Raw genomic sequence first — 21,362 nt, 5'->3', positions numbered from 1 at the left:
AACACAATTTACAATTAACACAATATACAATTTAATAATTCACTGCAACTTTTTCCAATGCACAATTACATATAAATTTCAATTGTTTCCGAACACGTGCAATGCTGTTTTAATCCTAATATTTCATTTCATTATGAATTCATAAATCAAAGTTGTTTTGTTGCGGACCAAACGGAGTGTTGATCAGTTGAAAAGATCCCTTCTAATGGAATTTCAACATTCACTCCATCAAAGTCTAATAAAAGAGGAGAGATTCTGTGTGAGTACTTGCAGGAGGAAAGGAACTTTAAAGAGGTTCGGCTCACCTGGTCATCGCCTTAAATGCAGATGCTAGGACTCGTCTTCATCTTTTATAGTATTTGGCGTCGCTAGGTTTGTTTCTTCATCGTTCGAGTCCTAAATTAAAAATTGAACAGTTAACGAAAATGTATACATAGATTGAAAGGGTAATTTTAAATAGAGAAAAGCGAATATAAAATACAATCGGATTTCCGAAGTTCTGGGATCAATAATTGTCAACTACTATACAAAACGACCAATTTAAATAATAATTTAGACGCAAATTTCGGCATGCATGACAAAAAGTGGCAAGCAAAGGGAAACTATATAGAATTGAAACAAACAGTCGTAATAAAATTAGGTGTGCACCTAAGATTTTACAAGGGATACATATGTATATCACTTTGTAATCTTATGTATTACTTATAAATTATATAAAATACAAAATAATATCGGATTGATTTTTCTCTATTTGACAATTATGTACTACGTTTACACACTAAATTCAAATACATTTTTCAATTAAGAAATTATACTTATAGCAAGTTTATTAACTTGTTTATTTACATGTAAGTACTGTCCAATACAAAAATAGAAGAAATTCACGAAAACAACTCGTTTTAATTAGATGAATTGATTTTGTACTTTTTAACATGTACTTACCCTTCGATATATAAAGTTAATCATAGTTTTTAAAAATATCTATTATATTTTATACTAAATTTGATGGATTAAGCTGATTCTAGCCAGCGATTCTTTAAATGCTTAATGTGAAAACAGATTGTTTTGAGACTATTTATTTTATAGTTTTAGCAATTGCTAAGGCAACCTTGTGCAAGATGTCGTCTACAAATTTTCAGCAAATTTTCTGTTTCATTATTTTCACAAAATGTAATAAAAGAATCTTTACATTTGAATAGAAAACCTTACTACCCTTACTGGATTTTTACTGTATTGATAAAAATCACTTTTTTACATTAAATAAATAATAATAAATAATTTTCAAAAGTTTTCGAAGAAAACCCGAACTATTATTATTAGCCTTTTAAGAACATGGCGTTTAGTTCTTTGGATACCCACTGCAGACAGTCCACTCATCAGATTATTTAATCCTTGACCATAATCCATATAATATAGTCAATAAAAAGGATATTTTTGTTTTTCTTTATAACGTAAACCGCGATTTTACTGGATTTTATTAATATTTTACTTTGTAAACACCTCATTTATTGTTGATTTAAATAATTGGCAGTTCACTATAATTAATCAATAACAACATATTTACTGATTACTAAGAACTATATATTAAGTTCAGTATTAGCAATAACACTAGTCCAATCTATTATAAAAAAAGATCACAATTTAGTTACGAATTATGCAATTTTGGTAATGTCCCAACAGAGTACATTTTGATTTAAGTATTTGAATAGCCTATTTACAAGTACATCTGAATTTATTAATATTAAATATCAAATATATACATGTGTTATTAAGACTAAGGTAATTGCACTAACAATAACAATAATGACTACCAATAATACGATGGCAGCGACTGTCACTTTAAAATCCATCTCATAAACTTGATGAAGTAATCCTGCAAATTTACAATTACAGCAAAACAAATTGATTTAATTGCATCAACAATTCGACAATAAAAAACTCGTTTAACTCTTTATAAATTGAAAAGAAAAGGATTACATTGACATGATTTGCAGGTATCAAAATGTGGGAAAGTTTTTTGATAAATACAAATAATACACGAGTATTGAGTTGTTTTTCTGTAGCAGCAATGTACAAATGTTGGATTTCCAAAAGTGATCGTGATTTCCACTAAATGAGTGATGGTTCAAGATGGCAAATCATTTAGAAAATGCGCAGTGTATCTTTGACTTTTCGAAAGCTAACTTTGCAGCTATACTTAAATAATAAGAATGTTGAATGCTTGATATCGTTTTTTAAAATAAATATTTTTTTTTAGGTTTTACAGTAATGTTTATGTTTGTAAATGTTCTATCAAAAATACTTTTATTTTTTAAACTTTAGCTATTTTGTATTTTTTTTATATTTTATAAACTGGGCAACTGAAAAAATGGTAACAAAAGAATATTTAAAATGTTTTTCTCTGCATATTAGTGTTGAACGATAAATTTCTAACTATACGTTTTTCGCTACATGGAAAGAAAAAACATATTTTGCATTACCAATCAATATTAACAAAGGTATAAGCATTGTTATATATTATTTTCGTGAGTTAACTATTGGTCAAATGAGTTCGAAATAAAGGTAAGAAGTCCGTGGAATTATTAACCGTATAATATAATGGTTATATGGATTTTCTTCGAAATACACTACATTCGCTATGGATTTAAATCTTCAGGCGCAGTTTACTTTGCGATGGTCCGGTTTGGAAAATTTGCATAAATATGTTTATTAAAATGTTTTTTTTTTGTGAAAGATTTGAGGTCGGCGCGTTGGAAAAGCTAGTTATGGACAGCCGATTGAGGTATATTACCATTTAAAGACCCACCTGACGCTGGAAGAATGTCTTGTTCTGGACTCAGGTGTAAGGAATATTCAGTGTGATCACCTTCAATATACTTCATATACGCAGAGACATAAAAAGAAATTATAGTGATGGTAACGTCGAACAGAAAAACACAAACAAGAAGGCAACGCAATGCAATGAAATACATATGAATTCGGTGAGCAGTTTCGGTTTAAAGTTCTTGCTATAGGAACATTTCAATTACATAGAACATCTGGATTTAGAACTATATGCATATGGGGCCTGTCGGCAAAAGAGAACATCACTATTTGACCATCCCTCTACTTGTAATTTAATTTAAGCTTCGTTATTTACCTATGCATTACTGGTAAAGAAAACAAAAGATTTTTACGTTATGGTAGTTAACCGGTAGAGATGACAAATACACTTTGTTGTCCTGGATATATTTTAAATAAAGACAGTACAAATATTATAGCAAGCTTACTGGTTTTCATCTATCTACTAATATTCGAGATTTTATTTTACGATGACTCTGCGTGGTCAACAGATAAGACTTACTATGGCAAAGAGCGCGGCACCGCCAAAAGAACGATTGTATAAATCTCCAACAGCCCTCAAAATTTAACAAAAGTAGTCGAGAATTTATGAGTATTTTAACTGATTTTTAGAACAGTATTTTTGTGTACAAAATAATTAAAACGTGGGCAAATACTTAGTGTATGTATAGAATACAGTGCAATATGCACTTGCTTTCACAAATTAGGTATATTATAAACAAAATAGGATAATAACTTAAGATACTTGTAGTATTATTAAAAAAAATATCCCGACCTACATATTTGTTTTGTATAGGTTACGATTCATTTAAATGGGTCTTGTGAAAAGCTTCTGCACTATTGATGAATAAAGATCTCACCTTTTTGGCTGGAGGTGTTGGGACTTGAAGATGATATTTGTTTTGACAATAATCGCGCAACAACGCTATCCCTTCTGTGCGATTGTTAGCGTAGCGCGATTCCCAGGCATCCAAGAGGCGATTGTAATACCGCGGAGTATCGTTGTATTTAAGGTACTTATGGGTTTGATCTGTTGGAAAGATGCGCTCCAGCGGTGCACATCGCGCTAGTTCATCCTCGGCTATGATAAGGCACCTCACATCATCGGGGGTCAGATTATTCAGGATCGCATCCACATACTGTTGTATTAAACGTTATAGTGTGATTAGCAACAAACCCATTAGGAGTATCAAATTTGAGCCGTACCTCATTCCTGTCTTCCATAGACTTTCGGGTAAATGTGTTATGTTTGATCTTTTCCTCGCGCGACAAATAGTTAATGTAAAGCCGCTTGTCGTAGCACATTTGTGTGCCCGGGGGAAAGGAAAATTCTGCGGCCAGTTCTTTTTGCTTATCCAGCGATAGTTTTGGAGGTACCTTAAAATATGTATCATTATATATATAATTATACGTTCTAAATTCATATGTAAAATGCCACCACTTACGTTGTACAGCGCTGTATTAAGAACGCCCTGCACTAAAGGCGCTTTGACATGGGCATCGAGGGGCAGTTCCGAGTGTAAACTTGGCGAAATATTGACTTCCAACAGCCAAGGAACCAGATCAGAGTCCAGAATAACATCGAAGCCGAATAGCTCGAAGCAGCTGTACTTTGATTCAACATTTGCTCTAATCATGCTATTAATGCCATTCTCGCCAGCAAGAATTGTCCGAAGCACCAAACTCCTCAGCGCCTCCCACAGACAGTCGGTACGCACTCCACGATTCGCCAAATACGTCCACAGCGACTTGATAGTCCACTTGTGTCCGTGGCAGGCATTGACGTCTTCGTTCTTCGAATAGTTCGAGGAAAACTTATTGATGCTATAGTTGGTCAAATGCATACACCGGTCATTCAAAGTGTCCGTTTTAGCGCTGTACTTCACTGAACATACATAGTATAGTTTCCTATGGGTTAATATACGGCTCACTCGATTTTAGATATATATTCACTTACCTGAAGCGAACCGTGCCAATCCGTTGTGGTACATGAACACTCGCAAGGGATTCACTGATGTAACCAAGACATACAGACGCAGGTCAAATTTACTACCATTTATTAGAAGCGGTCGCTCTATATACCTATGTAAAAGAAATTTGAAATATTTCAATGCTAAATTATGTTTCCGAAGCTTTCGATCCTTAGATACTACATACTTTTGTACGATAAGAGGCCTTCTCTTGGGTATCTGGCCCCATCGGTTGATAACCCTGATGCCAGCACCCCGAGCACTAGCTGGTGGCTTTATAATCCACTTAGTATTTCGCTGGGCATATTTCGGCCAGTGCCGGCGCAGGGCTCCCAGATCATTGGGAATAATATATGTGCGTGGCATGAACCCGAATTCCTTGTTGCTGTGCTTACCCATCTGCCTCTGCAGATTCTTCCAGCACGAATCCTTTCGCCCGATGCGAAATGAACCGGGCAAGTGATTGATTTTCTGATAAGAACGAATTGCCTTAAAACACGGTGACTTTAAATGCTTGCCCCATACGCCCATCCAGTCGTTGGTTTCTACTTGCGAAAATACATATTAATTGCTTTCTGATTATTATGTAGAAACTCACTCTTTAGCATTCGCATTCCGCTGTTGGCCAGAATCAAGCGAACTACCTTTGGCATTATGTTTGTAATGCGCCACTTCAAAACCCGATGAAGATCCGGCGGCACGCGTGGACCTCTTTTTGTGTTCGACGAAAAAGACAAATAAGGGGGCACGTAGGGGAACAAACTGGGAACCAGAAGGGAATCCGGATTTTTCAGATCATCCTCCGACGACTGCGAAGACAAGAAGCTGGGCGTGCTTTGGGGCGATGAAAATCGATCCACAGAGTGTGTGAGCTTGAAGGCATGGGCACGATAACCGTCCTCAGTGTCTGACAAAACACTCGCCGTGTCGCTTTCGTCGAAATTTGATACTATTATTTGGTAAAACAATGAAGTAAATATAAGTTAATTATCAATAAATAAAAAACAATTAGGTCTTAGGTTAACTATTCTTACAATTGTCGAGATCATCATCTTCGTCGAAGTCGTCATTACGATCGAAGTCAATGGCACTGCGGTGGTCTTCCTGTTTGTGTTCCGGCTCCAGCAATAGGACCGTCTGTCTCTCGTCACCTGCAACCAGTCCCTTGGAGCTCTGCTGCTTTGCACTTAGCCGCTGGTTGCTGAACTGCTGCTTGCGGCCCAGCCGTGGACTCTGAGTGCTGTACAGCAGGACTCGGTGAACCGTGGGCATTGGCTTTTTGGTAGACACGGCCCCACCTTTGGCCCTCTTTGGCGTCATGGGCAACCGTGGCATGGGCTGATCCGTCGACTTACGCATAACCTTTAATTCATTATTGTTGTTATTAATCAGCGTGTCTCCGGAGCCATCCAGGACCGTATTTTCGGTCATTCTGCAGTATCGCCGATGTACTCCGACCTGCTCCAGCCCATTGTCAATAACAACAACGGGGTCATAGCTATCTTTAATGTCCCTGTAGTCATCTCCGCTTCCAGGGTCTCCCCAGCCATTGTCTAGGTAATCGGCTTTTAAATCATTGCTTGGGAGCTTCTCCTTTAGCACGTGCTTCTCATACTTTTGACCCTGCCAGGTCCTGTCCTCGGAATTGTCCCTTCGTCCATCGACTTCTCGCGAATCCCTGTGACTGGCGCCGGCCTTTTGGAATTTGCTCATTGGCATTTTGCGGCTATTGGCAGCGGCAAATGTTGGCTTGGACAGTTTCTCCGCTCCACGGTTGTAGAAGTACGAAAAATAGTGCTGATAGTGCTGGTTCGTCGTCTGATACTGGACCGGGCGTTCCAAACTGAAAAACGAGAATGGAAAGCGGTTATTTACAACATGGTGAACAAAGGAATCTGTTTATTGTTTACACATGTATGTTCAATGAGTGTCTGTGGGTATATAGTTATGTACTCGCAACTAGAGTGTTGTGTGGTATCTATCGGTAGTTTTCCAAATTGTAACTTTAAGACTCGAACACAACAACAACAAAATACGTGTGTGTGTGCGTGTACTGGAGGTATGTAGTTTCAACAAGCAGGACAATTAACAAAAAGGCATTTGCAAAATTACAGTATGTTATCCCAGGTCGGCTCTGGAGAGGGAGAATTGAGTGGCCGATATCGGTCCGGACTATTGTCCACATAATCGGTGGACACACGTCCCCCTCGGTCTTTCCGTTTCTTTAGCTCCGCATCAAAGTACACGATGGATGGCTGCAACAACATCTGCTGCTGTTGCTCCTTGTCAGCGGCATATGACCTTGCCTGCTTGTACTGCCTATTGGAATGCTGATCCTCCGATCGCAGTATCGTCTGATAGACGTACTCGCAGCTCTTGTTGCCAGCTATCCGCTGGCTGACCAACGATGGCTGGCCAAAAGCATCGGTAAACAGTGATGAATCCGGTGCCGAATTGGCCGCCGATTGGTGGTAGCTCGATCTGGCCGTTTGCTTGGTGGGAATTCTCTTTGTCGGCAGATTATGGTTCTGGTTGGGCACTGAATTTTGATTCTGGTTCTGGCGATTGCCCCACGCTGGAGCGATCAGGTTGCAGTTATCGTAGCTATAGCAGCAAAACGTATTGTCCGCATTGCAGTAACGTGGCGAAGGGGCTCCATTGTTGTTCAGACTGTTGCTGGCTGGGATATGATAGCCGCTGTTGTTACGCATGTCAGATCCTGGTCACCCAGTCATATATTTGTTGAGGGGTACGTACTAAGCTCGATGTGATCTCTGACTCCGCTAACCCAAAAAAAGGCCTACAAACAGGTTTTAAATGCTGTGAATGATTTCTGATCGGATTTGGACGTAAGTTTACGGATGCGGTTTTATCATATCTGGTGGATAGATAGAGAGAAGCCAGTATGCATAATATGCCAATCTGGCGGTGAATATACAATATAGATTAACCCCGCCATCCCCATGGGCTACAACGAGTAGCTGCCACTCCGTAAACCAGGTCATATGTACAAAAACTTACTTGCCTCGCGATTTGTGACCTTTACTTTGTTGCTGCAGCTGGAAGGATTAACGGGCACGGAGCAGGATTGCGGTGGCGGTGGTGGTGTCGTTACTCTACCCAAGCGCAGGACTCCCAAAATCTAGGTCACTGGCACTTGTCGTCAGCTAGCTCGGTGTGATTACATTGCCAGCACGAAAAATGCGCCAGGTGTAAATGTATGTAAAATGGAGGCAAAAACTGAAATGCAAATCGATCACACATCCTTTATATTCATAATGCTTGCGGAGGCAAAATATACCTACAATATAACTAATAGCAAATGCACAATTTTGTCTAATAAATATATTGGCTTATTTTTGGTAGCTTCCAGTTAAGCGTGTAATTCTTAAACGTTCACTAAAACTTTTCACAGCCTATGACAACAAAAAACTAAACTACTGTTTTATTGCTGAACAGAATATCCATGTGCACAGTTTGGAGATGGCAGCGTGAGCCTCTCAAAGTGCCACCTCGCGATAGATACCGATTGCGCACGCAGCAGCTGTTCGGCCAATAGGGGACTTCCCGAATAAACCGTTTTTATCGCTTTACCCGTTTAGCCCGATTTTAAATCGGAAAAAAAACTTGAGGAAAATCGACATATAGTTTGTTTTTAATAATTGCAATACTGCGAGTACAAATGTTTGTAAGAACTCTATTAGCAAGCAAAATGGGTTTTAATGAATTGTCTTCGATTGTTGTCCTCTCCGGATTTTGGTGACCTTCCTATGGAATTGAAGAAAGTGGAATTAAATGGTGAAATGTTCTGTTCCGTATCTAAAAAGATAAATGTAAATCAATAAAGTATGAGCACTTTAGGATCTATAGCATTAGTTAGCTTACCAATGCTTGGATCGACCCACTCCATGGCCATGTTATGGAGTATGGCCAACGCCGTAATCGTTTGCTTTGCGGATCCATGCGAACCCTGGATTTCGGTGCCAAGGATACCGAAGCGACTCACCAGCAGATTGAGACACTTTCTAGCCGATGCGTAGGTGACCGCGTGGGCGTGGTTATACAGCTCCTCGGATTGGTTCCTCGGGAATCGAACCGGTGTGAACAGGGAGGAGGAGCAGCGCACCATTTCGTTGCCCAGCAAAATACGACCCCGGAACTCGTTCTGTTCGAATCGATCCTTTATTTTGGACAGACCGAACATCTCGGTGTCGGTGAGCATGGACTGCTCATCGATCAGTCGGATGTCGAGGTCCCTTATCTTATGAGCCGCATCGCAAACAATCTGGATGTGAAGCTCCTCCTCCTTGGTGGTAAAGGCGGGAAATAGCTCCTCTCCATCTAGATCAGTGGCACAGTTTTCTGGTTGAAACCTCACAGTTGTCTGTAGTAAAGCACCAATGACTTGCGGCATATTGGCAATTGCTTGAAACGCCGATCCTGATCGCTCCTTTTCCGATAGAGTAGCCGGCATTCGGATATACCTAGAAGCTTTCGATGATAGGACAGAGGCCACGCGCCTAGTTATTTTTGACAAAGTGCGTAAACTTACGCCATGGGCCATTGCAGTTAATTTGGGGTGCTTAAATAAGGAAAAAAGGCAGTAACAAATATAAATTTTCATTTTTGGCGGGCACTTTTGAAAGTCAGTTCACACGGTTTTGATGTACATACAAATTCGCGAGTCTGGCATACAGAAATGTTTACTGTACCTCTGTGCCACCCCATAAGCGAATGGCGGATAGAATCTGCAGATCTATTGGAACTTGCTCCTTTTTCAACGGCTCAAAATATTCAATTTCCAAGTCATCCCGCACAATTTCAATAATTCTGCGAAGGTTTTCCTTAGTGTATCGATACTTTAGTCGAAATTTGTGCTCATTTAGGTCAGTCAATGGATTAAATCTTGAGTTCCTCTTCTTTATGTGCGTGGCACGCAATCGAGCATTGTGTTTGATATTCAGAAAACATTGAAAGTCTTTGAAATAATCAAAGTCTTTTAGAGACCTTTGGAATATTTGTATATCTTTCATTTTCACTTGCTTACTTGCGTAGCAGGGTGGCTGTTATCTATATTTTAGAAAATACCTTATATAGTATTTACGGTATTTAAGGCTCTTGCAACGATTGAACTTTTATGATAAAACATTACACTTTAATAAAAATCTTTTTAAATGTTGTTAATTAATAAAATGTATTAGTTGTTATAGGGGGGTGTCTGTATGACTTATAATTTTTAAATAAGTAAATTAACAATATTATAAATTGATTAAATTAACAATATATATATATTATTATATATGCTTATAAACACGTGTACTTTTAGAGTTAAGATATTTGTATATGTATTTGTATTTGTATATGTATGTATTGCAAAGTTCGAAGAACCAGAAAATAAATAAAAGGCAAAGACAATTGATTTCAGTTGTGCAGACTGATATCGATACATCCCAAAAGCTTACCGATCTTTTGGTCACACTGAGTCCAAGGCGTCGTTTTCAACGTTTTCTTTCAGTTTCATTTCAGTTTCCTTTCAGTTGGGAAGTTTAAAGTGATCGCGAGTGCAAAAAAGTAACCATGGCTGATGATCAGGGACGTGGACGCAGGCGTCCACTTAACGAAGATTCCTCTACTTCTCGAGGAAGTGGTGATGGGCCGGTATGTAAACACTTATTCAAGCTAGGAACAAATTATTGCGGTAAAGCAAATTCCTTATAATACCGTTATGTCGCACACACAATCACATCCATGTGCTTAAATCGTAAATGTGTTGTGTATAAACATAAATGTGAAATGTGTGCACTTCTTCGGAATTTGACACCAAAAGGAAGCACTATAACAAAAAGTCGAATAAACAAACAAAAATCCGCTATGAATTTGAGCTTGAATGCATAAAATCTTCTTGTCGACCAAGCACTTTTTTCAAAAGGAATCCATTATATTTCCTCAAACGCCTTCAATTTGAATTTCCAAGTAAATGCATAGCATTTTCTGTTTCGTTTCACTTATTTATTTTTTTTAATGTACTACTGTTTTGATAATTGTCCACTTGCGTGTACGAATTTCAATTTAAAACCTGACACTGGAATGTGGCTGTGGCAAGCCCTTGCACTAATTTAAAAAACTATAAAACTATTTTTATGTGTATGTGGGCGTCCGAGTGGGCGTGGCGCTGCGTCTATTTCTTTGGAAACTGCATGCTCGACGTTTATATGGAAGGACATTACCAGATGGACTCGGCTGTGATACTCATCAATGATCATGGTCGGAAACTCTTCCTTCTATCTGTTACATACATTTGATTCCTAGAAACTCTACGAGTAACGGGTATTTCTCCGATATTCATCCCATTCAGACAAAGCCTACTACAAAAACTATGTTGGGCCATCTTTTTTTTCTGCTTCATCTTTGATATGAGTAACAATATTTTCATAGCTTGACCGTTAGTTTTATGGTTTGGTTGAAAATTGTTGTTGGATATACACATGTATGTATATCCATATCAATCTACATTGCTCGAAATCAGTCGTACCTTAGGAATCACAATTATTTGATTAAAGCCCTAAATATTTTTTGTTTTAATAATAAATATTAAAAAGGTAATTCATTGTTTTCAATGTAGAATGTTGAGTCTTTCTGTGTGTTTTTTGTTGTCTCGTGTTTCTTGCTGACTCTCGCACGATCTCTCTCTTTTTTCTATGTTCTTGTTTCCATCGGCGTCAATTATTCATAACTGCCGCTAGGTGGAGCTCGTGTGCAGTCATTCTTCCATTAGCAGACAGCGTCCTCTATATCTACTTTTATAATTTAAAATAACAAAGAAATTTATATATTCATATGTATCATTTAATAATGCTTTCATGCAGCGGGTGAAAGTATTCAGAGCCTCTTCATCAGGGGACCCGAGAGTAGATCCTAGAGTAGAGGCTTCAAGAGAGAGAGGAGCCCACGAGGAAGCCCACAGGCGTGAAGGTGGCCCGCCAGAGCGAAGGCCGTGGGGTGACCAATATGATTACCTGAATACCCGCCCGGCTGAGTTGGTATCCAAGAAGGGAACCGATGGCGTCCCGGTCAAGCTGCAGACGAACTTTTTCCGATTAAAAACCAAGCCGGAATGGCGGATCGTTCATTATCACGTGGAGTTCGAGCCGAGCATCGAGAATCCTCGTGTCCGTATGGGAGTTTTGTCCAATCATGCTAACCTTCTGGGATCAGGCTATGTATTCGACGGGCTGCAACTGTTCACCACCAGGAAATTCGAGCAGGAAATCACGGTGCTCAGCGGAAAGTCGAAGCTGGACATTGAATACAAGATATCCATAAAGTTCGTTGGATTCATATCGTGTGCTGAGCCGCGCTTTTTGCAAGTCTTAAATCTAATTTTGCGTCGCTCCATGAAGGGACTAAATTTGGAATTAGTTGGCCGTAATCTCTTTGATCCCCGAGCTAAGGTAATTTCTTTTGGTATCCTTTTAAGTGCTATTTGATCAAATATGATTTATTTTAGATCGAAATAAGGGAGTTCAAAATGGAGCTATGGCCGGGCTATGAGACATCGATTCGCCAGCACGAAAAAGATATTTTATTGGGCACCGAAATAACTCACAAAGTTATGCGCACCGAGACGATCTACGACATAATGCGACGTTGCTCACACAATCCGGCTCGTCATCAGGACGAAGTACGGGTAAATGTTTTGGACTTGATTGTCCTTACAGATTACAATAACCGAACTTATCGTATCAATGATGTCGACTTTGGACAAACTCCGAAATCAACATTCAGTTGCAAGGGTAGGGATATCAGTTTTGTGGAATACTATCTCACTGTAAGTCAATCTTTACCACGGATATACATCGGCGTCTTGTTCCCACTAACATTTGTTCTCTTTAGAAATATAACATACGCATTCGCGACCATAATCAACCGCTGCTGATATCCAAAAACAGGGATAAGGCTCTAAAAACTAACGCCAGCGAATTAGTGGTACTAATTCCTGAGCTCTGCCGAGTGACTGGTCTCAATGCCGAGATGCGCTCAAACTTTCAGTAAGACTAAACCATTTTTAAACTATAATTAACAAACTCTTGTGTCGCAAACAATCGATTTCTTACCCAAGAATTATATTCTAGAATTGTGTATCCTATCCTTGCATGACTAAAACTATATTAATTTGGCTAGTCCGTCCGATTCTTGAGTATGATTGACCTGTTTGGAGTCCACGAGTTCACGCAGATAGGTTCAAAAACAAAAACGTCTTACTGTTTGCAAACCTGACATTACCTCCTTATTCCAGTAGACTAATATTAGTAGAACTAATAACTAATAATATTAATGTTAGATAGACAGCTAGTGGAACGCTAAATTTCATCAGTTTTCTGGGATATCGATAGATATTGAGGAGTGAAATGAGAAAAACTTAAAAAATTGTTTAAAAGTGTGGTCGTGACCGTTTTTGGCGTTTCGTACCGATAAAAATAGGCAAGACAAACAATAAAACGAAGAGAAATCTAAGTTTTTTTCAAAAGTGTGGGCGTGGCAGTTTAGGCCGGTTTTCAGTTGTTAGAGTGGACGTGTCAACATGTGTCAACAAACTTACGCTGCGCCTATGCCTCTAGAATCTGTGAGCTTAATCTTAATCTTCTAGCTTTTATAGTTCCTGAGATCGAGGCGTTCAGGCGGACATGGTCATTTCGCACGCCCATAAAAATTTAATGTTTAATTAACAGGCTTATGCGTGCCATGAGTAGTTATACGAGAATGAACCCCAAACAACGCATTGATCGATTGCGCACTTTTAACCACCGTTTACAAAACACTCCAGAAAGTGTGAAGGTCTTGAGAGACTGGAACATGGATCTGGACAAGGACGTCACAGAAGTACAAGGCCGGATAATTGGACAGCAGAACATCGTGTTTCAGAATGGAAAGTGAGTTGATGGAAATTAGCACTGCACGTTTATACTTCATAATTTTTTCAGAGTTCCTGCTGGAGAAAACGCTGATTGGCAAAGGCACTTTAGAGGCCAGAGGATGCTCACCACTCCGAGCGATGGCCTCGATCGCTGGGCTGTCATCGCGCCGCAAAGGAATTCCCATGAACTCCGTACTTTGCTTGACTCTTTGTATAGAGCAGCTAGTGGAATGGGTCTTCGAATTCGAAGCCCCCAGGAGTGAGATTTTATGAAAAAACACGTATACCTTACCTTACGTCTTTACTTAGTTCGTAAAGAGAGGTTTCGTGCTTTGTTTTCTGTGTATATATCCACTTTAACTATCGTTTTATAAACAGATTCATAATTTATGATGATCGCACTGCAACTTATGTGAGAGCAATGGATGATTGTGTGCGCTCGGATCCCAAACTTATATTATGCCTGGTACCCAATGATAACGCCGAAAGGTATTTATTCCCTTTTAAATATACAAATCTAAACCTAATGATTATATTTCTTGAAGAAATTATTGAAATTTAGTAAATTTAAGTTAATATAAATGATAGGACTGAAGTAAACCTCTTTATTTTAGATACTCATCAATCAAAAAGAGAGGATACGTTGACAGGGCGGTGCCAACTCAAGTTGTGACAATGAAAACGGCGAAGAACCGTAGCCTTATGAGCATTGCCACCAAAATAGCAATCCAACTGAATTGCAAGTTGGGATATACACCCTGGATGATCGAATTGCCCTTGTCCGGGCTAATGACGATCGGTTTTGACATTGCGAAGAGCACACGAGATCGCAAGAGGGCCTACGGAGCATTGATTGCCTCAATGGATCTACAGCAAAACTCCACGTACTTCAGCACGGTCACGGAGTGCAGTGCCTTTGATGTGCTCGCAAACACCCTTTGGCCTATGATAGCAAAGGCCCTGCGCCAGTATCAACTAGAGCATAAGAAACTGCCATCTCGAATCGTATTTTATCGGGACGGGGTGAGCTCTGGCTCTCTAAAGCAGCTTTTTGAATTTGAAGTGAAGGACATCATTGAGAAGCTAAAAACCGAATACGCCCGCGTGCAGCTAAACCCACCGCAGTTAGCTTATATTGTGGTAACCAGATCCATGAACACGCGCTTCTTCCTCAACGGTCAAAATCCTCCGCCCGGTACTGTAGTTGATGACGTTATAACTCTGCCCGAGCGATACGACTTTTATCTGGTCTCGCAACAAGTTCGCCAGGGTACAGTGTCGCCGACCAGCTACAACGTTCTTTACAGCAGCATGGGTATCTCGCCGGAGAAAATGCAAAAACTTACGTACAAGATGTGCCACTTGTACTACAATTGGTCAGGCACCACACGAGTGCCCGCCGTTTGCCAGTACGCTAAGAAGCTAGCTACCCTCGTGGGTACGAACTTGCACTCTATTCCGCAAAACGCGCTCGAAAAGAAGTTTTATTATCTGTAATTGGATATAGTTTACAATGGATACTAATCCTTACTAAGAGGCCATATATGAAACTAGCCCAGAAATTTTTATTTTTAAAATACTTTCTTACTTTTGCAAAGCACTGCAGCATTTACGGCTGCATACTACGTATTTGAAATGCTTAACTGCTCTTTTTTCTAACAAAATCCAAATTGAGGATTAAGATTCTGGTATTTAAGCATAAGACCAAAGGACTAACCTGTCAAATTCAATCAAGACATGTTCATTAATTTGGAATATAATTACTTTATTTGTTTTATATATTTTAGTTTATGTAAAGAAAAATTACATACATCCATGTTTGCTTACTTAACCACACATCCATGGCTGCTTATATTCGTGAAACATATTTTATTAATTATACAGGTATTTAACTTTCACAAGGATAATACAATTTCATAGCTTGTTGAGTATACTGAAATGCTACGGAGTTCGATATATTTTAATGTATTCGTATTTACAAAATTCTAAATTTTCATTTTGGATAAATGTTTTATATTAATCGTATCGATTGCAAGTTGGGGTAGGATTGAGTTCAGTGATAATATCGATTATTTATAATTTAATATCCAAACACCGACTACTATGATACAATAGCCCATTTCTACTCAGACCTTGACTCCAAAGAAGCGAACAAAATTAGCAAGTCTTTGAAATCGCTTTCAATGGATTGTCGTCTAGGCTTAAAATGCAAATGCGTTCACTATAGCGATTAATTTAACGATAATTACTCGATGGTGTATATACAATTCAATTAAACTTTTGATTTTAGACATATTATTTAGGATTAGGTGTATATTGTATAAAGGGTGGTAGAAAAGCTTTGGTGCTTTTGTGTAATCCAATTTCATACCACGCTTGGTTTCGACCATCGTATGGATTAATTCTCTTTGGAATTACTTCTTCTTTTTGTTTTTTAGAATTATGTCAGGCTTTAACGAGTTAATCAGGGATCAAGCCGATGTTTCGTTCGGTTCCATCCAGCCCTCGCTGTCGTCTTCGCTATCCGAATCCTCGGACTCGGATAATTCGATAGCCACACGTCTGGCCAAGATTGAAGCCACATCCAATGGCGCCGCGTTTCGTTCAATTTCCTTTTGCTCCGACTTTTCAACTTTGCGTAGAGTAATACCTGGAAAGATTAATTTGATGATATTTTTGCATTCGAAACTAAAATTGCAATTACTTACCATCTCGAATGGCCTTCATCAAGTCGTTGCGTGGGTCATGGAATGGAGGCAGCATCTTCTTGGGTGCGACAATGTGAGGCACACCATTTTGTTGGCCGGGCTGCTGCATTTCGCCATTGGCCAGTGATTTGGGAAGAATTTGGTGCGGGCGCAGCGTGTGTTGGTTGCCACTGCCCATGCCTTCCTCTACTGGAGGCGGTGGCGGCGGCGGTGGTGGCGCGGCATTAGGTGGCGACATCTTAGGCGAGTGCTGCAAGGTTTTACCACAAATTAAACCAAATTGTGATTTATTAACAGCCATCAGTGAGCAACTAACCTGATCTGGAACCGGCGGCGGTGGCGGCAAGTCGCTAAGGGAGTTCAGTTGATTGCCCGCCATACCGATGCTGTGGAAAGTATTGCTCAGCTGCGTCATGACCATATCGTTGGCATTCTGGACGCTGTTGGGAGTCATCTGCGGAGATCCAGCTCCCGACGAACTGTTTGCCCGGCCAAGCAGTTTGGCCGCCATATGCCCGCTGTTGACTCCGTTCATGCCGGACATTGGTGAAATGACGTCTGGAACTGGTGGAGGCGGTGGCAAGGCATCCCGACTGGTCGACATACTTCTGCCTCTTGTCGGAGTGTTGGCATTGGAGGCTGTGGGCGTGCCACCACCGCTGCCATTCGACGGCGGAGCCGGTGGCGGCTGCGACGGACGCGGTTTGTTACGCGACGGTGTTCCCGGTCCGTAGATGGGCTCCGGCGACATCACACCCTGTCCAGTTTGGCCGTACAGCGCATGCGACTGATACATCCCGGCGTCATACATCTGCTGATGCTGCATGTGCATCTGCTGGGGGCCACCCATGCCGTTGCCGAAGGTGGCAGCATACTGATTGCCCATCTGCGGAGGAAGCTGCTCGTAGGTGCTACCATCGATCTGCTCCGACTGATAGCTTCGGTTCAATTCGATCGAGTTAGGACGAGGCGGACGTGTATCGTACACTCCCATATCTAGAAAAACGAATGTGAGATATTAGAGCCGTTGACTAACACCCATTAAAATAAACGTTTTTACAGGACACACATCTCATTTAAAAACACGCCAATTATTTTGTAATTACACTCGAGGAACAATAAGACATATATGTAATTACAAGCAATTCCAAATTTCTGTGCAGTTGAGAGCGCTGAGGCCGCAGGACTCGAATAGAAATTTTGATGAATATACAAACATCCGATTAAAAGTCTTTGTTAGCTCGTTGCACAGAAAACAATTTAGAGATACTTTCGTAGAATAAGATGTGGCTACAGAAAGGAATTAGTAAAGCTGCAGAGTGACATGTAGACGTAGATATGGAAATTGACTGAACTACAACAGAAAGATAGGAGGATCCTAAACAAAAACTGCGGCTCAATCACGAATCGCGAGTATGAAATGAATTAAAGTATTATGCAAAATGCCAGATGCATTGTAAACATAATGTGCACACACATTACATTCAAATTGCAAGTTAGAAAGAAGGTGACTAGTTTACAGTGTTTTGAGATATTAAATCTGCACTTTGCATGACCAATGAAACTCATTAATCATCGCCATTCCGATTGATAGTTTGAAAAAGAGAGTGTTCTCTGTACACACAAATGCTAAAGGAACTCAAAAAGGATTGCTAGTAAAAGGTAATGGGTATAGAAGCGTGTGAAAGAACATATACAGTCTTTACTGAGCTTGCTAAAAGGTGTGTGGATGTCTAACCTGCAATCGCAACGGCGGTTTGCTTGGTGACATTACTGTTATTCTCCAAATGCGAAAGCATATTATAAGGCTTTACTGTATCTGTAAATGAGATGGTTATGCGCGATTGATCCATTCGTAATTACAATGCTTATTTATGTTCACGTTCATTAATATCATTACCAAAAACAATGAAAGAGTAGTTCATAAAAACAACATGCAAATAAATAAAAGCTGCGAATAATAATCGACCATTCGGAGAATGAAACTGTAAGGTTCTCTGACCGTATTTACCATCAACAAGGCGTACTTCATTGGGAAAAAGTCACTGAATTCAAATTAGAGACAAATCAAGGTCGCGAGTCTTGCTAACTTACAGGAGAATGAACTAGACTGGCAGCAAAATGGTGTAATAATAATAAATTAAAGCGAATATATACTGTATCTGAGATTTTAAGCAACCTTTGCATTGAATTCTTGTTAAGTACCATGGATTTAATTTATGTTTTAAGCTCTGGCAACTTTGTTTCGGTCACCTTTCTCTGGGTCGTGATTGTGTGGGTTAATTTCAATTAACAGCAACTTCAAAATAATACAAATTAGTGATCTTCGAACTGGGTTTTGAAGCGCATCGAAAACTAGCGAGCTTTTGAGTGAAGTAGGTGAATGAATGGCGGGTACATCTGTATCGTGGGATGTCAGCCGGGCGGAAATGAAAGCTACGTGGCCCCATCATCGTACCTACGTCTTGGATATTACCGACAACTTGGTGGTGCGCATCGAGAGTGCTTTGCCGCAAATCGATGTCAGCCTCGCCCACAGTCTGTATTTTGACTAGCTGAACTACACGGGCAGACAGGACATAATTGATAATTAAAACATATGTACCATTCAATAGCAAGACAGGTGCAAATAGTCAGTGCGCGAAACGAACGTTCCAATAACAGCCTATGAATTTGGTTCGCACTGAATACTTGGCTCACACGGAGACCAATCCCTTTCGCCAAGTACTTACTTCCGTATCCGGCTTCTTCGTTGACCATGGAATTCGGTGTGCGGTAGATGACGTTGTTGGGCATCAATGTCTCGCCGTGCACCAGTGCACGTTGTCGCTGCTGTTCGCGTGTATTGTGCGGCACCCTTATCTTGGTCTTCTGTTTCTTATTGCCACGTCCAGCCGCTCCGCCGGCTCCACCTTCCTGCCGCGGTCTGTTCAGCTTCTTGCCCTTGTCGTGCATCACACGTTCGGTATCCTTCAACATCTCCTGTCGCCACAACTCAAAGAAGTAGTTCGGATCCGTGTAGAACTTAAGACCATCCTTGCCATCGTCTCGATAGACGTTGAGCTTGTCGAGGGGCGGCGGCTTGTCGCACTGTGCATATGTGTCCATCATGGGCGCCGGCATGGTGGCGCGCGAGAAGATCTGCTGATCGAACACCTTGGCCGACTTGAAGGCCTTCTTTCGGGTAATGTCCGTCAAGGGTACCTCCTCAACTGTGCTGTCCAGCTGGGTCACTTTGATAGCCAGGCGATCGATGCGCGCCTGCAGCGAGTTAGCCCGATCCCCGATGTTGCCCACGTCGCGGGCCAGTTCACCGAACACATCCTCTGCGTGCTTGGACAGCGAGGACAGCTGGCGAATGATGTTCGTCAGCGTGGTGTTGGTAACCGTCTCCAGCTCCACGGACTGCAGCTCATCCTGCTGATACACGGAGCGGGCCACATGCACGGGTTCTATCGATCGTTTGGGCAGCGGCATGGTCGGGCGCTATTGACAATTATCTCCAACTTGGCACACCCGTAAATTAGCGCGTCCTCATCGACTGAAAACGGAATTAATAAATAGTCAATATTGTTTTAATATGAATTAATGCATTAAAGATTTATGAAATATAAAACCCTTTATTCACTGATTTACTATATAATCTCATGCCAAATTAAGATCAATAATAAAAAGAACGTTCAGTTTTTAAATAATTTCCTTTAATGCTTATTATCAATTGAAGGCATTTCCGATTAAATAGTAATCCCCAAATTGTCGTTTAGCTTTGTTTATAAATTTTCGTAAAAGTAGACGCTTAAAACGTTCATTGGATACTATCAAAATTCGTTTAAAAGAAGTTTTGTCATCACTATACTAAACCGTCTATGAATAAGACTCAGAATAGTTATTGCAGAAGATTTCACGAGACGCGTATCCATGTAAGACGTGTTAATTGCAATCAACAAAATTCCATTTGAATTGTTTTGTGATATGCGCGACTGGCGAACTCGACGTCTGGACCACACCCCACGGAAACGATACCCAAAGGGAGGTGATAAGGGCGTAACGCCCAAGTCACCCCCGCAAGATGCACCTTGCAGTTCCGGCGAGATTAGTCGATAATGCCCCCCTTTTCGGTGGCAGTTTCTGGGTGCTACGACCTGGGGCCTTTACGTGGGCACCTATTCCATACGTGCATATACGTATATCGGTCGGGGGCCTCCCACCAACGCAAATTATACCGTCACGCACTCACACACACGCACGAACCGCAGCAGCAGCACCCAAGTAAATGTACATATATATGTGTGGGACGGAACGGCTGACTCTTTCAGATTTTCGCACTGAAACATTCGCACTAAAACGCAACAATGCACACAAATGTATCTCTCACACTTTCTAATCGTAGTGGCTGCTGCGATTTTGATTTTGAACGGCGCAGCTTAGCTTTACACAGTCCACCTCACTTTACAGCACCTCGCACACTCACCGCCCGTCACACTTTTCGTTTGGCGGCTGGGACCACAACAAACATTAAGCAGCCACTTCCGTTTCGGGGGTTCGGTGGCAAATTCGATCCGATGTGAACTCTAATTAGCCAATTTGGGACTTGAAAACTGCAAATATTTGCTCGTTTTGTGGAAACTAAGATTTCCACACCTTTGCAGTGTGACCGAAGCTTTGTGGTTCGAAAATACTACAGGGATTCATCATAGACGAAAGTCAGACAAATATACTTGTTACTGCACGATTCGGTGGGAAAAAAGGTATTTTTATATTAACGTAATATTTATTTTAATTACGATATTTCAATAAATTAAGCAACGGAATTTTCAGTTACTCATTTCATATTGCTTATTTACTGTATAAAAAGGAATATTAAAATTTTTTTTTTCAATTTTATTTTAACTCTAGCTTCAGTTAGTTTAATAACGTTATTTTTTACTG

At 40.4% G+C, this 21,362-nt stretch overlaps 4 protein-coding genes across 9 annotated transcripts; 1 reads left to right on the top strand and 3 right to left on the bottom strand.

Annotated features, from left to right (window-relative positions):
• Nucleotides 1-14: 14 nt before the first annotated feature.
• Nucleotides 15-8,298, bottom strand: LOC117149781 (tubulin polyglutamylase TTLL4). 3 transcript variants are annotated; one of them, XM_033316826.1, is made up of 12 exons: nucleotides 8,117-8,297; nucleotides 7,833-8,051; nucleotides 6,924-7,611; nucleotides 5,846-6,654; nucleotides 5,410-5,760; nucleotides 4,999-5,356; nucleotides 4,799-4,923; nucleotides 4,287-4,726; nucleotides 4,048-4,218; nucleotides 3,702-3,980; nucleotides 306-396; nucleotides 15-235 (listed from the first exon to the last, which is right to left on the bottom strand). In XM_033316826.1, exons 3-11 carry the CDS (start codon nucleotides 7,520-7,522, stop codon nucleotides 331-333), a joined length of 3,198 nt encoding a protein of 1,065 aa, XP_033172717.1. In that variant the 5' UTR covers nucleotides 7,523-7,611; nucleotides 7,833-8,051; nucleotides 8,117-8,297; the 3' UTR covers nucleotides 15-235; nucleotides 306-330. The 3 variants fall into 3 exon arrangements, with proteins under 3 accessions (XP_033172717.1, XP_033172770.1, XP_033172727.1); XM_033316879.1 differs by lacking the exon at nucleotides 6,924-7,611 and having other exon boundaries at nucleotides 8,117-8,295; XM_033316836.1 differs by lacking the exons at nucleotides 15-235; nucleotides 306-396 and adding an exon at nucleotides 1,669-1,873 and having other exon boundaries at nucleotides 8,117-8,298.
• A 145-nt stretch (nucleotides 8,299-8,443) lies between these two features.
• Nucleotides 8,444-9,879, bottom strand: LOC117135843 (putative nuclease HARBI1). Its single transcript, XM_033296767.1, has 3 exons — nucleotides 9,524-9,879; nucleotides 8,697-9,393; nucleotides 8,444-8,630 (listed from the first exon to the last, which is right to left on the bottom strand). The coding sequence occupies exons 1-3, from the start codon at nucleotides 9,842-9,844 to the stop codon at nucleotides 8,512-8,514; spliced, it is 1,137 nt and encodes a 378-aa protein (XP_033152658.1). The 5' UTR covers nucleotides 9,845-9,879; the 3' UTR covers nucleotides 8,444-8,511.
• A 433-nt stretch (nucleotides 9,880-10,312) lies between these two features.
• LOC117135107 (protein piwi) lies at nucleotides 10,313-15,664 on the top strand. The gene is made up of 8 exons (XM_033299219.1): nucleotides 10,313-10,469; nucleotides 11,678-12,262; nucleotides 12,319-12,639; nucleotides 12,705-12,859; nucleotides 13,541-13,741; nucleotides 13,793-13,984; nucleotides 14,104-14,214; nucleotides 14,340-15,664. The coding sequence occupies exons 1-8, from the start codon at nucleotides 10,389-10,391 to the stop codon at nucleotides 15,220-15,222; spliced, it is 2,529 nt and encodes an 842-aa protein (XP_033155110.1). The 5' UTR covers nucleotides 10,313-10,388; the 3' UTR covers nucleotides 15,223-15,664.
• A 491-nt stretch (nucleotides 15,665-16,155) lies between these two features.
• Nucleotides 16,156-21,098, bottom strand: LOC117142937 (wiskott-Aldrich syndrome protein family member 2). Of its 4 annotated transcripts, XM_033311329.1 has the most exons (7): nucleotides 20,905-21,098; nucleotides 19,166-19,974; nucleotides 18,892-18,993; nucleotides 18,172-18,252; nucleotides 16,750-17,429; nucleotides 16,434-16,683; nucleotides 16,156-16,375 (listed from the first exon to the last, which is right to left on the bottom strand). In XM_033311329.1, exons 2-7 carry the CDS (start codon nucleotides 19,908-19,910, stop codon nucleotides 16,197-16,199), a joined length of 2,037 nt encoding a protein of 678 aa, XP_033167220.1. In that variant the 5' UTR covers nucleotides 19,911-19,974; nucleotides 20,905-21,098; the 3' UTR covers nucleotides 16,156-16,196. The 4 variants fall into 4 exon arrangements, with proteins under 4 accessions (XP_033167220.1, XP_033173018.1, XP_033173825.1 ...); XM_033317127.1 differs by lacking the exon at nucleotides 18,172-18,252; XM_033317934.1 differs by lacking the exon at nucleotides 18,892-18,993.
• Between the last annotated feature and the right edge of the window lie 264 nt (nucleotides 21,099-21,362).

The sequence above is a fragment of the Drosophila mauritiana genome, chromosome 2L (assembly GCF_004382145.1).
Source record: "Drosophila mauritiana strain mau12 chromosome 2L, ASM438214v1, whole genome shotgun sequence".
In the NCBI taxonomy this organism is placed as follows: Eukaryota; Metazoa; Arthropoda; class Insecta; order Diptera; family Drosophilidae; genus Drosophila; species Drosophila mauritiana.
This window is presented reverse-complemented; position numbering and strand designations above follow the sequence as displayed.

Coding starts and splice junctions, on each gene's coding strand:
- LOC117135107 (XM_033299219.1), top strand. CDS start 10,389: ATGGCTGATGATCAGGGACGTGGACGCAGGCGTCCACTTAACGAAGAT. Junction 12,263..12,318: donor TCTTTGATCCCCGAGCTAAG/GTAATTTCTTTT, acceptor GATTTATTTTAG/ATCGAAATAAGGGAGTTCAA. Junction 13,985..14,103: donor CGAATTCGAAGCCCCCAGGA/GTGAGATTTTAT, acceptor TTTTATAAACAG/ATTCATAATTTATGATGATC.
- LOC117135843 (XM_033296767.1), bottom strand. CDS start 9,844: ATGAAAGATATACAAATATTCCAAAGGTCTCTAAAAGACTTTGATTAT. Junction 9,394..9,523: donor GCTTATGGGGTGGCACAGAG/GTACAGTAAACA, acceptor TCCTTATTTAAG/CACCCCAAATTAACTGCAAT. Junction 8,631..8,696: donor GTGGGTCGATCCAAGCATTG/GTAAGCTAACTA, acceptor TTATCTTTTTAG/ATACGGAACAGAACATTTCA.
- LOC117142937 (XM_033311329.1), bottom strand. CDS start 19,910: ATGCCGCTGCCCAAACGATCGATAGAACCCGTGCATGTGGCCCGCTCC. Junction 18,994..19,165: donor CGAAGAAGCCGGATACGGAA/GTAAGTACTTGG, acceptor CTGCCCGTGTAG/TTCAGCTAGTCAAAATACAG. Junction 17,430..18,171: donor AACCGCCGTTGCGATTGCAG/GTTAGACATCCA, acceptor TCGTTTTTCTAG/ATATGGGAGTGTACGATACA.
- LOC117149781 (XM_033316826.1), bottom strand. CDS start 7,522: ATGCGTAACAACAGCGGCTATCATATCCCAGCCAGCAACAGTCTGAAC. Junction 3,981..4,047: donor CTATGGAAGACAGGAATGAG/GTACGGCTCAAA, acceptor TTAATACAACAG/TATGTGGATGCGATCCTGAA. Junction 397..3,701: donor CAACACCTCCAGCCAAAAAG/GTGAGATCTTTA, acceptor TTTTTAATTTAG/GACTCGAACGATGAAGAAAC.